General features: G+C 42.5%; 2 protein-coding genes across 4 annotated transcripts in view; both read left to right on the top strand.

Annotated features, from left to right (window-relative positions):
* The window catches only part of LOC107560584 (zinc finger protein 501-like), a 176,198-nt gene that overhangs the window by 123,886 nt on the left and 35,760 nt on the right, over positions 1-16,552 (top strand). The window lies entirely within an intron of this gene.
* Positions 9,336-11,495, top strand: LOC107560593 (adhesion G protein-coupled receptor E2-like). Its single transcript, XM_016244818.1, has 6 exons — positions 9,336-9,416; positions 10,308-10,379; positions 10,517-10,657; positions 10,737-10,865; positions 10,957-11,088; positions 11,199-11,495. Exons 1-6 carry the CDS (start codon positions 9,374-9,376, stop codon positions 11,228-11,230), a joined length of 549 nt encoding a protein of 182 aa, XP_016100304.1. The 5' UTR covers positions 9,336-9,373; the 3' UTR covers positions 11,231-11,495.

Here is a 16,552-nt window from a genome sequence, read left to right as displayed (position 1 = left end):
TGCGTGAGTGCTGCCGCCTTTGTTTGCTGAGGAGATTGATGTTGTTCGTGTGACTGAGTGGCTCGCGCGCAGCGCATATATTACATAATTTCGGTTTTTGATGTGAATCTTATTACACTAGACCGTATTTAACTCGTCTGGTTGTTCGATTGCATTTAATTCTGAGGAATAAAATGAAGTGTCTGACTATGAGAAGTTAGATATACAGGGGTTCTTGGGATGTAAATTTCTCGAGTGAGAGCACGCATTAACCTCGGTACTAAGAGGCTCGCTACCTCTACAGAGGTATCATGAGCAGCTAGTTCGGTCGTCCCCTGTCGGCATGCAGACGCTTCAGGGCACCGAACTAGCCGTTCTGGGCACACCAGAGATCAGTCTTGAGAGACTGATTTCCTTAGTAGATTATTTAGCAGCGTGGAAGCTACTGCCAAATGTGTCTCAATGGGTCCTGCGTACTGTAGAAAGAGGCTACAGAATCCAGTTCAGTCCTCGTCCACCTCGATTTAACGGGGACACCCACTCTAGTGGGTCCCGAGCAGGCTCTGGTATTAGAACAAGAAGTAGTTACTCTCTTAAAGAAGGAGGCCATCGAGGTGGTCCCTCCGCATGAGACAGACTCCGGGTTCTACAGCCGGTACTTCATTGTTCCGAAGAAGGATGGGGGGTTGCGTCCTATTTTAGATCTGCGCCTATTGAACCGCTCAGTCATGCGACTGAAGTTCAGCACACTCGCACTCAAACAGGTAGTGTCTCAGACCAAGTTCGAGGACTGATGTGTCACGGTCATTCTAAAAGATGCACATATCTCCATCCTTCCTCATCATAGGAAGTTCCTGAGGTTTGCTTTTGGGGGCAAAAGCCCACCAATACTGGTTCTTCCTTAGGCCTTGCACTCTCACCCCACACTTTCACGACTCAACCACATCGCCGATTGGTTGATATTAGCCCAGTCAGAGCGAATGGCAGTTCGACATCGAGATGTCGTTCTCACTCACACGGAAGAGCTGGGGTTAAGACCTAACGCCAAGAAAAGTGTGCTTTCTCCAGTACAGAGAACCACTTATCTGGGCGTGGTGTGGGATTCGACCACGATGCAGGCATGTATGTCTCCTGCTCAGATCGACTCGATCCTCACCTCAGTCGCGAGAGAAGGCCGGTCACTCACTGTCAAGCAGTTCCAGACTGCTGGGGCTCAGTCTGGAACTGCTTGACAGTGAGTGACCGGCCTTGACAGCTGCGTTCAACGTGATAACTATTGGCCTGCTGTCGAGTTCTGAAACACTTTCTCCCAGAGGAGGTCACCATGTGTTGGTGCGGACCGACAACACAGCGGTGGTCTCTTACATCAACCACCAGGGAGTTCTGCGCTCGCGCCCCTTATACAAGCTGGCGCACCAGATACTTGTGTGGTCCCAGGGCAAACTCCTCTCACTGAGAGCAGTTCACGTTCCTGGGCATCTCAATATGGGAGCAGACCACCCAAGGTGGTGAAGCAGATATGGAGAGTGTTAGGCCAGGCTCAGGTGGGCCTGTTGCGACTCAGATGATATCGCACTGTCCCTTCTGGTTCTCACTGATTCATCCAGGTCCACTGGGGCTGGATGCCATGGTACAGACGTGGCCGAGGCTTCGTCTGTACGCCTTTCCTCCGAGAGTGCGCCGGGACGGGACCAGTCTGTTGTTAGTATCCCCGTTCTGGCTGGGCCGAGTTGGGTCTCAGGCCTGATTTCTCTCCTCGACAGCGCTCTAGGGGAGATTCCCGTCAGGAGAGATTTCCTCTCACAGGCGGAGGACGCGCCCCCGCCCGGAGCTGTGGAAGCTGTGGGTGTGGCCTCTGAGGAGGTACAACTCATAACTTCCGGTCTCTCAACTGAGGTTGTTGAGACTATCCTCCATCCAGAGCTCCCTCTATGAGGAAACTGTATTTCTGTGGACATCGCCAGCCCGACCCAGCTAACTTCCCGTTTGGTACAGTTCTGGAGTTCCTGCAGGCCTGTTATCCACTAGGTTCACCCACTCCAACCTAGAGGTCTTCGTGGTGGCCATTGTGGCCTCCCGCACCCTTCTCGGTGGCCATTCAGTGGGAAGACACCCTCTTCTTACATGTTTCCTCTGCGGTGCGCTGTGGCCGAGGCCTCCGGCCAGAAAAGCTTATGCTAAGTGGTGAATCAGGATGCTATTCCATAGCCTCGAGTCCTCTGATCTCCCCTCTCCTATGGGGGTCAAGATTCACTCCTCCAGAAGTTGGCGTTCGGTAGGGTGGGCCCCGCCTACTTCTCTCGCCCTAGTTGTGCAGTCTTCCACACTAGGCAGAGACTTGGAAGTCTGGCAGCATGGGCATTTTCGTTCCCCTAGCGTTTTTCGACACAGTTCGAGTTCCTGAAGAGGAATGTCTGACCCACTCCACCCTAGAGGGCTTCGTGATGGCCATTGCGGCCTACCACGCCCCTCTCGGTGGCCATTCAGTGGGAAGACACCCTCTTCTTACATGTTTCCTCTGCGGTGCGCTGTGGCCGAGGCCTCCGGCCAGAAAAGCTTATGCTAAGTGGTGAATCAGGATGCTATTCCATAGCCTCGAGTCCTCTGATCTCCCCTCTCCTATGGGGGTCAAGATTCACTCCTCCAGAAGTTGGCGTTCGGTAGGGTGGGCCCCGCCTACTTCTCTCGCCCTAGTTGTGCAGTCTTCCACACTAGGCAGAGACTTGGAAGTCTGGCAGCGTGGGCATTTTCGTTCCCCTAGCGGTTTTCGACACAGTTCGAGTTCCTGAAGAGGAATGTCTCAGGTTACGTATGTAACCCTAGTTCCTCGAGGGAACGAGACACTGCGTCTCGGTGCCATACTTCCGGCGTCCCTGCCGGCGCTTGCTTCATTCCTAGAAGCTGACGCCGGCTCCGCCGCACATGCTTTTATAGCTTCCTGGTCATGACGTCATCCGTCGTGACGTCCCATTCAGCTATTGGACTTGTTTCACATATGATTCAGAGCGTGGGTCGCAGAAGGCGTTCCCCTAGCGTTTTTCGACGCAGCGTCTCGTTCCCTCGAGGAACTAGGGTTACATACGTAACCTGAGACATTTCTAAAATATGTACCATGGAAAAATGAATCTGAAGGTGAATGCTTTTTCATCATTTTTTAATACATAAAAGTGCAAGTCACATATTTGAATTAAGCAGGTAAATTCAAAACAAAACATTTATCATTGCTTTGAACTGTATAACTAGAAATATAAAGTGTAGCTTTAAAAATTTACTTACCATAAAAAATCCTGCTGGTCAGTGTTGTTTTTTTCAGCCTCTTTCCCTGCTGATGAAAAGCTGCCGTGTGTTTGCTTTCAGTTTTAACGGTTCTGCCTGCTTACCTCAGAATTCAAGGAGGAGTTTCATGAAGAGTCCAATAAAATCAGATGTTTTGTTCTTGTTTGCTTTTTATCCTGCTTACACGTAGTGATTCAGGGCAAAGCACAGGCTATTCAGAATAAATTTGATTAATGACAGTCAAATAGCATTTTGTTTATCAAATTACTTGTTTGTCCGAACTCAGCTGGTTTTGTGAGAGAACGCAAAAGATTTGAAAAATATTTTTTTCCTCCCACATCAGCCAGTTATAATCACAAAATAATGCTCTTATGGAGGATACAAGACCCCTTCGCTCTGCATTGATGTTTATTTATATTGGGTTTATTTTTATTTATTTTGCATAATGATCAGCTGAAATACATTATTTCACATTAATGGATCACACTTATGGGGTTCTCATTCTCATCAAATCCACTATTACATTTGCATAACTTTCCAAAGTAGAAGAGAGGTGAATTATGGCAGTCAGAAAAGAGATGATGTCAAATTCACAGTCACTCCATCAGCAGCTGTGCAGCCTGTGTACCAAGCATTGTACACTAAGTGGGAAAAACAGCTGTAAATAATAATAACAATAAATCCTCAATAAAATTACTTCCATGGTTTGTCTCCTAAAGACAAACATTTGTATTCCATTAAAGCAACTTCATCTGATTAAACATAATGGACTATAAGCATGGTCGCTTATGCATTTACCCTCAAGTGGCCACAACAACTTCCAGTGCAGCCAGGTGAAGGATATGGAAATTGTAAGAAAATTAAGCACAAAACAGGACACAGCAATGTTGATATGATCCACCCTCATAGTAAAGTATTTTAAAGCTTCTGGAACTCACTTAAACGTTAATATAATATACTAAAATGTTATGTTTACTGTAGTTAATATATGTAAATTATACTATATTATAGTTTCATGAATTTAGTTGCAATTGATAATCAGTCGAAAAATGACCATAATCTGAATCTAGGCTCATTAAAGAGTCATGGGTCAGCCTGAGAATATTTTTATGTGTTTAGATTTTGAATGATTAACTAATAATTTAAATAACATCAGTGAGCATAGCATGAATATATAAAGTATGATATTAAGTATAATATGAACATGTTTGTGTTCAGTTGGGGACCCGTCCATACCCCTGACACTGCCGGGACGGATGCATTCGAAAATGCGTTTCTGTGTCAACATCTTGAATGGCAGCTTGTGAAGCACACAGTTCAAAACTTGCAGATCTAAGATCGGTCATAACCCACTGCTTTTCTTGGGCACAATGAAGTAAGGGCTGTAAAACCCTGACGTCATATCGGCTGGAAGGACCGGCTCTATCGTGTCCTTTGCCAGCAGGACTGCGATTTCCACACGCAAGTCAGAGGCATCGACATCCTTGACTGAAGTGAACCGGATGCCCCTGGACTTGGGGGGACGCCGGGCGAACTGAATAGCATAGCCGAGTCTGATGGTCCGCAGGAGCCACAGAGACGGACCGGGGAGTGCTAACCAGGCTCCAAGAGACCGTGCCAATGGAACCAACGGTGCCACCGACGTACCCGCGATGGGGCAGCATGGTGGAACACAGGGACTTGGCCCGGGGCCTGTGACAGCAGCGGGTGGAGTCTGGGTGTGAAGTGTAACACTCACCTGATTCCTCCTCGTGCAGCGTGTGAAGACAGCCCGGCGCGTGACGACATAAAGTGGGGACTCAAGTGCTACAACCCTTACCTGGTTCCACGAATGGGCAGGAAGGGTGCTCTTGGGCAACCCACTGCTGCCCGCTGGCGAGAGAGGAGGAGGGAAGTAACCCTGTGATGCACTGTTCAACACTCTCCTCCTCTTGAGACCCAGAGACTGAGGAAACCGCTCTTTTGTTGAAGTTTTGGGAACAAAAACAGAATGAAACAAAAGATTCTCCACCTGGACCTCCTCCAGGGGAGGGAATGGTGCGGTCACCATCTCCCGATAAGCAGTCTCCTCCATCTCTGGGTCACCCGTCTCAGGGCCTCTTGCACTTGCGCTTACCGCCGGGTTTGGTGGGGGCATGGACGGGCTGGGTGTCCTGCCTGCGACCGGCTCCACGACGCTGCCTGGTGGAAGGCTGCTGCTGTGTGGGAGCAGGGGCAGCCGCAGGGGGGCGCCCACGGCGACGAGCAGGCTGAGGGGCTGCAGCCGGGGTGGAAGCAGCAGGTTTCCTCTGGCGCATGATGTGTTTGATCGCCTCATTCTGCTTCTGTGCCGGCGAGAACTGCTGGGCAAAGCTCTCGACAGCGGCGCCGAAAAGGCCGGTCTGTGACATGGGAGCATTCAGGAACTGCACCTTAACATGCTCCTTCATGTCGGCCAGACACAGCCAGAGATGGCGCTCCTGGAACACTAGCGTGGACATCTGGTCTCCAGGTGGCGGACTGAAGGAAACGGCTGGCTCCCTTCATCCTGTAATGGGGCCAACGTGCCCCTCCGGTCGCACCACCGGCTGCGGAGTGCTTGAGGGGTGACGAACTCCCTCTGGGGGGAAACTCCGATTTGCTGGACGAACGCTGGAACTCGGCAGAGGCAGAGGGACCCCGCCACGTTTGACATAACGGAGTCTTTCATGCAACTCCAAGATGGCCATGTCCCCACAAATAGAACATGCACCATCCACAAATGCTTCCTCAGCGTGCTCAACGCCCAGACACGTGAGGCAGCTTCCTCTGACTCATGATGTCTTCACTGGTGATTGAAATCTCAGTGCATTATTCTTAATAACAATATTTGTTTATACTAAAACATTTATTCACTTTATGTAACCCCATAGAATCTCCACAGAATGAAGTTAAGATGGAATTATGAATGAACTGCTCATAAAATCATATTCTCACAGCAGCCAGAATAATGAAATGTATCATTTTTATGGTGGATTGTAATCCAGAAAGGGTTGTGTTTATGAAACGCATGTGAATGAAATTAAATCTTGATTACGTGTTTTTTCCCTCTCTCAAACACACACAGACACACGCAATCTGTCACAACTGCTGGAAAGGAAACGTCTGCTCGTCTGAAATCCCTCTCCCTCAGTTTTCCAGTAGAAATAAAGACAGAGGAATGACTGCAGGGTGGACCGAACGGTTAACTTTTAGCTTTTTTTGTGGCAAAGCTTTTTGTATCGTAAATATTTACTGCATTAGTCTATTAAGAAACGGTTATTCGGCTTACACACATGAACAGAGAGTACAAAAGATCAACAACATACAGAACTATATACCAACTTTTGCTATAAGTTTGATTGCATCATATAATAATTGCTGTTAATAGTGTTCACCGTCTGTTTGATTACATTTTCTGTACATTTCTGCCATATGTGCATTAACTGACAGTCACCACTGATAAACTACCACTAAATATTGTAGAAACGTAATTTGCTGTAAAGTTGCTTTGCATCGTAAAAAGAGCTATACAAATAAACTTGAATTGAATCACTGAAGAGGGCGGAGTCTGTGCTCAGAGTGACACGCCCACTGGGCGGAGTCTGATTCCGTGTGACTGCAACCTCAGCGACTGTGATTCACATCATTAAGATTTAAAAAAAAAAAAAAGCCTTATTTTCACTATTTCTATTCAGTAGCACAGTGAGATTGTGTCTAAACTAATGGCTGCGACCAATTTAATGTGTCTTTTCTTAATTAAAATGTTAAATTCATTCAAAACAGTTCTTACAGACTGCACACTTTTGACCGGTGGTAGCCCATGCTCATGTTGGAGGGCATGAGAGGAAGCGGAACAATTATATGCTTATTTGTCACTGTGTCTGAGCAGCAAGTGACCAATAGTCTGATTTGGGAGCGTTTCCTATGGAATAGCTGGAGTGACTTCGGTTTCCACCTGGAACAAACTGAGAATCACGTCATAAACACAAGAGCCATTAAAAAATCAACTCACTGACGGCTGCGAGCAGCTTACTGTCCCATCTGTTTATCATGTTGCTTTAATCAGGATCTCAAACTGAACACACCGCAGGAAAGTTACAGTGACTGTATGAAGCTCATGAATATTTAATGAGGTTCTGTTTATAAGTGTTGTGTGTTGCTAAGCAACACTTTGTAACATTCTAGCGGAATGTTTCACACTGCAAAGCACTCATGCTGCAGTTCTCTAGAAATGTTGGCACATGATTAATCAACTATGCGTTACCATGGTTACTGTTTCCGCTCAAAACCAAAAAAGAGAGGACGTGAAGGTGACACTTTGATGTGTCAGAGAGTCATTCATACACTTTTACAGAACCCACACACATAAGACCAAAAGAGCTGCGAGCAGCAACAGGAACAAGCTGTTTGTGTAAACACAGCATATAATGAGCCATATCATGCACACAAAAGCGCAGCGGCTTCAATAGGCAAAAAAACCCTGTGTGGAAAAAACTGTGGCGTTTCCAAACCGCAAATCATATGGTATTATGTATGTATTTTTGTCTGTGTTTCTGTTCATAGCGTCATCGATGACTAGAGGACGATACATCCTGATGAGCTGATGGAAATCTGAAGAGATTCCGCTTGTATCATTTTGCAAACATTATGGGAACGTTACATTTGAATGTTCTCTGGACGTTCTAAAAAAGTAACATTTCAAAAAAACATTAGATGAACGTCTAACTAAAAAGTTTCAGAAAAAAACATCCCACGAACGACGTATATATACTGATTTGAAAACATTTATAAAACCAAATAACGTCAAACATGCTATTAACATTACAGCGGGGGGGGGGTCGTTGTGGGGTCTCGTACCGGCAGGGATTGTAGGTGGGGGGAGTGAATGTACAGCGCTCTCTCCCACCTTCAAGACCATGACTGAGGTGCCCTTGAGCAAGACACCGAACCCCCAACTGCTCCCCGGGCGCCGCAGCATAAATGGCTGCCCACTGCTCCGGGTGTGTGTTCACGGTGTGTGTGTACACTTTGGATGGGTTAAATGCAGAGCACTAATTCCGAGTATGGGTAACCGTACTTGGCCACATGTCACATCACACAGGAGAAACAATGGATCATGACGTTTGAGAGAAGCTTGCCAGGACATTCTGAGAGCATTCTCTGTTAGCTGGGAAAGTGCCACATGCACAGAGATGCTCAACACACTTGTGAGAGAAACAGAAGTGAAACACAGACGCTGGTCTATTTAAATGCTGCATGTTTCAGGTTCACGTTAAGAAGATTCTGAGTGAACGGAAATTTCACTTTAATTCCGTCATTACCTGTAATTGGGTTTGATGAGTTTTCTGCCTAAAAAGGCTTTGCAGAGGAAGTGAGGAATGTTTTGATGTTTTTAGACTTCAACTCTACGGAAGAATACCTTTATAAATATGACATGATTTTATGACACTGATGAGTGTAGACGGACAGAGAAAACTTGCTGTTTGTGGTGTTGCTCGGCTGTGTGTCAGTCTGAATATATTCTTCTACGTACGTCAGAAAGCATATAACGTTTCGAGAACATTAGTAAAGACCAGATAACTTTGAATGAACATTCTATCAGTGTTCCTGGAAGGACGTTTGTTCACAGCTTTCAGAGAGCATTGCCAGACTGTTAGCCAAAGTTTTGAGAACGTGTGCTGTTAGCTGGGAATGTCCTCGCTAATGTAGGGAAATCTCCTGACGAGCGGCTTAGGAGGACATCTGATGTGTCGGCGCTAGTTGAAATGCTTAAAAATGGCCCAGATGATGTTTGTCTGTAAATGATGAGTTAGTTTAGGGGTCAAAGGTCAAGTTAGGAGATAGAAGAGATCAGTAACTGATAGAAAAACAATGATATAGTGTCATATAAGTAACATGAATGTTCAGATGTGCTCATATTCTCATTTCGACTTGAAAGTCACATATGAAGTAAATACGAAACATCCTGCAGCTCAGGATGTTTCATCAGTACGGATGTTTGCACTTATCCACGTCCATCAGATCACAGTAAACCTGGAGAGCGAAACACAGAAACTTACTGGAATTTCGTATATCACAAACCAAAGCCTAAACAGACAGGAATCTCACAGCAGTTGCGATGTTTCCTAATACACAGCTGAAGTGGACACTTCTTCTTTTTGGTGAGTAGATGCTTCACTGTCTTCATGTGCGTGTGTGTGATGATGAATATCTTCAAGTTAAAGATAATACAGTGTGCAGCCAAAAATCTATCAAACAAAAGTCTTTCTGTTGAGTTGTTCCTGCAGACTGCACGCAAAAACAAATCCAGCACAACTAGTATAGTCTGATTCATGAACAAATGACTCTTACGAACCGGTTCTTTTTAAAGAATCAACTCATGAAGCACCAGGTTGTCTCTGAAATCATACCCTTATATATAGAGCACTGTTTGAGAGGACAGACATTTGGTGTGGTGTCTTGAGAACTTAGAGGACATTATTGCTTGCACTCATTCAATCCCACAATGCACTGCAGTGTACAACCGATGCAGACTGCTTCTCAAGTGAATTTTCATAATAAACTTGGCAGAGCTCAGTGCTGATTCGTTGGTTTTTGCTGATTGCTGATTGTGGGTGAAGCGAAGGATACACTTCCAAGGTCCCTCCCTTCCAAGCAAATATAGTGCACACTTATCAGTGGCACTGCCTCCAGAAGTATTTTTCCCTTCATAGACTCAACAGCACTGTGAGTCCGTGCTGAATGAATTGCATTTTAATACTTATAGCTCTGCATAATAAATGAGATATGATGAATTGTATTAATATCCAAAGATTCACCAAATTGTTAGTACAATAACTTTTAAATTTAAAATTCATGTCTAATAATAATACTTGTTGTGTTTCATGTTTTAATAATATAGCACAAACCTATTGGTTCCTTAAAGTCTGCCTGATTAAAGAGTTTTGATTCGACCTGACAGGAGATTTTGATGGAAGGATTTGTGGATATATTTATGGATGTATACACAAATATAGATAATTATACAGATCTTTTTTTTTTTTCTTCATCAGGTCTGTTCCTGGTGTCTAGTGAATCTCGCACATGTGACAAGGGACTTGAAAGAAGAAACAACAGCTGTGTTGGTAATGAGCACTTTATGTGTTTTAATACAGTATGTTTCTGTCATAACACACAGTTAATGGCCTGTATGTCACTCATATGTAGTTGTAATCTCGTTGTTTCCTTCCTGATTGCACTCATGTGTCTGTCTCTCTTACAGATGAGGATGAGTGTGTGACGCCGGGTGTGTGTGGCAATCACGCTCAGTGTGTAAATACACCTGGAAGCTACTCCTGCTCCTGTAATGAAGGATTTCAGTCAACAACACCCAACTTCACAGCAGCAACGGGACAGTGTAGGCGTACGAGAGAGGATTATGGGACATAAGAGTCCACTACTGTTATAATTACTGTAACTAATATCGACTGCTTCCCCAACAGATATTAATGAGTGTGTTGAGGAAACACATGATTGCTCAGGTGATCTGGAGTGTGTGAACACCAGGGGCTCCTACAATTGCTCGTGTCGAGATGGATACCGGCCTTCAAAACTGGACGCAGATTGTTTAGGTGTGTGTCCTCAATTGTATTGCTTTTAATTAATTTGACTGATAAAACCAAAATGACATTAACAGCACTGACAGTCTTCTCTCTCTCACAGACATCGATGAGTGTAGAGATGATCCAGATGTTTGCGGCACAAACGCACACTGCTACAATAATCAAGGAGGATACAGCTGCAAATGTCACCAGGGTTACAGTAACTATGGCAACGGCCAGTCAAAATGCACTGGTAAGTATTTAGTGCATGTTTGCATGAGTTGCACTGATGAAGCTGCCAGTGTGCAGTCCAAAAATGACCATTACTTAATATATGCATTATATTTTGTTTATTGTGTGCAGAGATGGTGCATTTCTGTCTGGCTAATGAATGAGTCTCATTTGTTCATGATCTCATCCGGTTTCTGGAGAACAGATCAGATGTCATTCTGATCATATGTTTGAATGCCCGTTTCCTCTTTTTTGTCTTCTCAAATATAATTCAGAAAGTATTTGGTGTTTTGTTTTCTAGTTGTTCATGAAAACAGAAGGTGCTGCACTTTCTTTCTCATTTCATTTCTAATGTGCTTTATTGGTATGACAAATCTTACAATGTGTCACCAAAGCATGTATAATGTTTATGATGAATCTTGAACAGATGAGGACAAATTATGAAATGGTAAATAAAAAGAAAGTGAAACAAGCATGTCTCTGTTTCTATAGATATTTTTGTAAGATTTGAAACGCTAAACCAATAGACGCAGTGTTGTGTTGAAGATGAAGAGTGTTTGTTAGTGGATGATGTAGACAGTGAATGTCATTCTCTACCAATGTGTGAACTTCAGGAGAATTTGTGTGTGTGTATATTGGTCATTGGATCTATAGTGAGTTTATTTAATGGTGGATATTAAAGGTTTTATACCTTTTTGTTAATGTGGGATTTCATTGAAGTAGTTCATTTAGTTCATCTGTAGAGAAAGAAATACAGTTCTCATTTTGAAGAAAAGGGCTGAAGACACCAGCACTCTTATTAAAAACAAAAAGTTATTTATTCACAGTGATGGTTCCATGAAGAACCTTTACACATCCTTGGAATCTTTACGTTCCACGAAATGTTCTTTATAGTGAAAAAAGGTTATTTAGGTTATTTTTGTTTCATTTTAAAATTGTTATAATAATTTACATTCAACCACAGGCTGATTGAGTGAAACTCATGACGTCACATCCAGTTTCTTTAATTATATAGAACTTATTATTTCACTTTAGACTAGAATATTTTACACTCTTAAAAATAAAGGTTCCAAAATGTTTTGTTTTTTTTCACCAAAGCCAAAGAAGAACTATTTAGCATTTCCCAAAGAACCTTTCAGTGAACAGGTCTTCAAAGAACCATTTTTGAAGAACATTTTAAAAACCTAAACTGAAAGAACCTTTTTTTTTGCCAATTGAAAGGTTCCAAGAATATTAAAAGTTCTTCAAGCAAAAGCGCTTCTCTGTAATTCTCAATGATCAGCGCAGCTCTGTGAGAATGTGGTGCAGCACAGTTAAAGCTTTCTCAACTTTTATGACGGAGCTTCAGTTTCACAAGCTCTTGTGTTTTTCGTCAGCATCAGACTGAAATGCTTTCTGATGCAGTGTAAAATCTAATGTGTGGGCACCCTCACCTTCATTTGACACTTGGTGTTCATTTTGCACCATGTTTGTGGGTTAAGGTTTGCATACATACACATGTAGCCAAAAGTCCCAACAGGGACCATAAAATCTGAAATTCATTCCCAAGAGGAAACATCTTAATAAACATACTAAATAATGTCTTAGTGAAAATATAAGATGCTAGAAAGAAAGTCTTGTGGGAGGGTTGAGACGAGTGCAGAATTATATCTAGAAGTCGACCACGATTTTGCCAAATGTTACTGTGAAACTTGCGGAAGAGTAACCACAGATGGATGAGATGAACATCCGCTCTAGTTCAGACTTATACACACACATGATCCCCTGACACACAATGCTGAACTAGTTACTCAAATGCCATCTTCTGCTTATACAGACCACCAACAGTCAAACTGAAAGATAAATATATAGACAAAAAAACACTCACTGCCCTTAAACTTTATTTAGGGGTTTATCTATGATCACAGTTTACTGAGTTTAGACATTGGATTTGACACTGACATGTAAGATTGAAATAAATATCACAACGTTAACCAAAAAAGAAATGCATGACGTGAGTGTGTGTTGGGTGGAATATCTACCATCACGTCTGTTGCTCTGTGTTAAACTGAAAGACAGCAGGTGAGAAAAGAAGATCTGAAAATGGTGTGAAGCGCTCTCTCGTTCTGCAGAAGAACAGATTATTCTGAGAGTTGTGAGAAATGTTCATTTAGTCCGTAGAATCGCTCGACACATCTCGCTTGCTTCAGCTCGTAATAGACATCTTCAGCACATCTGTGGTTTCCTGAACACGTCCACAATCGTTTGGGGTCATTTGTGTGTGCGAGTAGATGAGTGTTTTGTATATATGTGAAAGTGCATGTTTTGTTTGCATGCAGACTGCAACCAAGTGCTCTAACAATACATGTACAGGCATTACTTGTTAAGGATCTAAAAACTGTATTAAGCCCCCATTTCATCACTTTCAATACCGATATTAAGACTTTATAAACGTTGGTTAATTACTTTTTGAATACTTACCTTGTATTGAACACAAGACGAGACAGATACAATATTCTTGCATTCTGTTGAATGCTAACAGTCCACACATGTCCTCTTGAAATGTGTTCAAAAGTTAACCATGCCACGGTGAAGACTGCATCTTATTCACTCATATCTTGCAGCGTTTAAATCCACAGCGCCATGGAAAAGTCATGTCAAAGTTACCTCTCTGTTTGCAGAGCTGCATTGCTTTCATTCTAAATTGACTGCACTGCACGCGACAACAAACACAAACTCAAACACAGTTTGACTAGTGTAGTCCAATTCACAAATGACTCTTAAAATGAGTATGTTGTTTTTAGTGAATCAAAAATATACCATGCATCCAGTGTATCCATTTCAAATGACTCGTATAAGTCGGTTCTGTTAAGTGAATGGAAAACATTCCACAGAACTTGTGTAGTCCAAGTCAAATGACTCGTATGAATCAATTATTTTTAGTGAATCAAAAACATATCTCACAATCAGTGTAGTCTGGTTCAAATGATGGGCCTGGTCTCTTAGTGAACCGTTCAAAAAGAATCACGAGGTACCAGTTTGGCGAATCTTTCTCTGAATGAACTCTGTCAGAGTGTTACTGAATCAACAACATGAACTTTACACATAATCACTAGATCTGCTAGTGGAAGGAGGACACTTAAAATAACACCGTTTGAAATAACACACTGGAGCTGTGTTATTTCAAACACTCAGTAGCACAAAAATAAGATCTTGTTTTTTCTTTTTCTTCATCAGGTCTGTTCCTGGTGTCTAGTGAATCTCGCACATGTGACAAGGGACTTGAAAGAAGAAACAACAGCTGTGTTGGTAATGAGCACTTTATGTGTTTTAATACAGTATGTTTCTGTCATAACACACAGTTAATGGCCTGTATGTCACTCAGATGTAGTTGTAATCTCGTTGTTTCCTTCCTGATTGCACTCATGTGTCTGTCTCTCTTACAGATGAGGATGAGTGTGTGACGCCGGGTGTGTGTGGCAATCACGCTCAGTGTGTAAATACACCTGGAAGCTACTCCTGCTCCTGTAATGAAGGATTTCAGTCAACAACACCCAACTTCACAGCAGCAACGGGACAGTGTAGGCGTACGAGAGAGGATTATGGGACATAAGAGTCCACTACTGTTATAATTACTGTAACTAATATCGACTGCTTCCCCAACAGATATTAATGAGTGTGTTGAGGAAACACATGATTGCTCAGGTGATCTGGAGTGTGTGAACACCAGGGGCTCCTACAATTGCTCGTGTCGAGATGGATACCGGCCTTCAAAACTGGACGCAGATTGTTTAGGTGTGTGTCCTCAATTGTATTGCTTTTAATTAATTTGACTGATAAAACCAAAGAACATCCTTATAATCAGTGCCAATTCAATCAAAATGTTTACTATAGTGTTCAAACCATTAATAAAATAGGGCGAGAAAATAATATTATGAAATATATTGTTTATTAGATGACAGACAAAAACAGAGACATTTTTAATTTTCTAAGTTCTGGTTGCAATTTTGCCTCAAGATTTGTTTTTTTTGGAGCCCTGATTATAAACACCAGAGATCCACGTTTAAAACATTTAGCAATTTTTTGCATATAATTTAACAAAGCATTTGAATAGGACTTTGTTGCATGCAATTACCGCTCATTTATCATCTAGGAAATGAAAAAATAAATAAATAATTTATTTGCATAATATGTAAAAATGTCTGATAGAAAGGTTGATATCACTTCTGGTTTATTTGTTACATCAAGAATGTGTTTTGTTAAAATGACGTTAACAACACTGACAGTCTTCTCTCTCTCACAGACACCAATGAGTGTAGAGATGATCCAGATGTTTGCGGCACAAACGCACACTGCTACAATAATCAAGGCGGATACAGCTGCAAATGTCACCAGGGTTACAGTAACTATGGCAACGGCCAGTCAAAATGCACTGGTAAGTATTTAGTGCATGTTTGCATGAGTTGCACTGATGAAGCTGCCAGTGTGCAGTCCAAAAATGACCATTACTTAATATATGCATTATATTTTGTTTATTGTGTGCAGAGATGGTGCATTTCTGTCTGGCTAATGAATGAGTCTCATTTGTTCATGATCTCATCCGGTTTCTGGAGAACAGATCAGATGTCATTCTGATCATATGTTTGAATGCCCGTTTCCTCTTTTTTGTCTTCTCAAATATAATTCAGAAAGTATTTACATCAAGAATGTGTTTTGTTAAAATGACGTTAACAACACTGACAGTCTTCTCTCTCTCACAGACACCAATGAGTGTAGAGATGATCCAGATGTTTGCGGCACAAACGCACACTGCTACAATAATCAAGGCGGATACAGCTGCAAATGTCACCAGGGTTACAGTAACTATGGCAACGGCCAGTCAAAATGCACTGGTAAGCATTTTTTTAATATTACGTTTCCTCTTTTTTGTCTTCTCAAATATAATTCAGAAAGTATTAGGTGTTTTGTTTTCTAGTTGTTCATGAAAACAGAAGGTGCTGCACTTTCTTTCTCATTTCATTTCTAATGTGCTTTATTGGTATGACAAATCTTACAATGTGTCACCAAAGCATGTATAATGTTTATGATGAATCTTGAACAGATGAGGACAAATTATGAAATGGTAAATAAAAAGAAAGTGAAACAAGCATGTCTCTGTTTCTATAGATATTTTTGTAAGATTTGAAACGCTAAACCAATAGACGCAGTGTTGTGTTGAAGATGAAGAGTGTTTGTTAGTGGATGATGTAGACAGTGAATGTGATTCTCTACCAATGTGTGAACTTCAGGAGAATTTACTTCATACATCAAATACAAATCAACAAAACGTCAGCTGATGCTTCAGAGTCTTCCGGCTTTACATACCATCTCATGAGTGTGTTTAGTCTGTTTCTCTTCCTCACACACACACACACACACACACACACACACACACACACTCACACACACGCTCACAAACACACACACTCACACACACACACACACACACACACACACACACACACACA

The sequence above is a fragment of the Sinocyclocheilus grahami genome, unplaced genomic scaffold (genome assembly GCF_001515645.1).
Source record: "Sinocyclocheilus grahami isolate Dianchi unplaced genomic scaffold, SAMN03320097.WGS_v1.1 scaffold734.1, whole genome shotgun sequence".
NCBI lineage: Eukaryota > Metazoa > Chordata > Actinopteri > Cypriniformes > Cyprinidae > Sinocyclocheilus > Sinocyclocheilus grahami.
The sequence above is the reverse complement of the archived record's forward strand: the minus strand, read 5'-3'. Positions and strand labels throughout refer to the sequence as shown.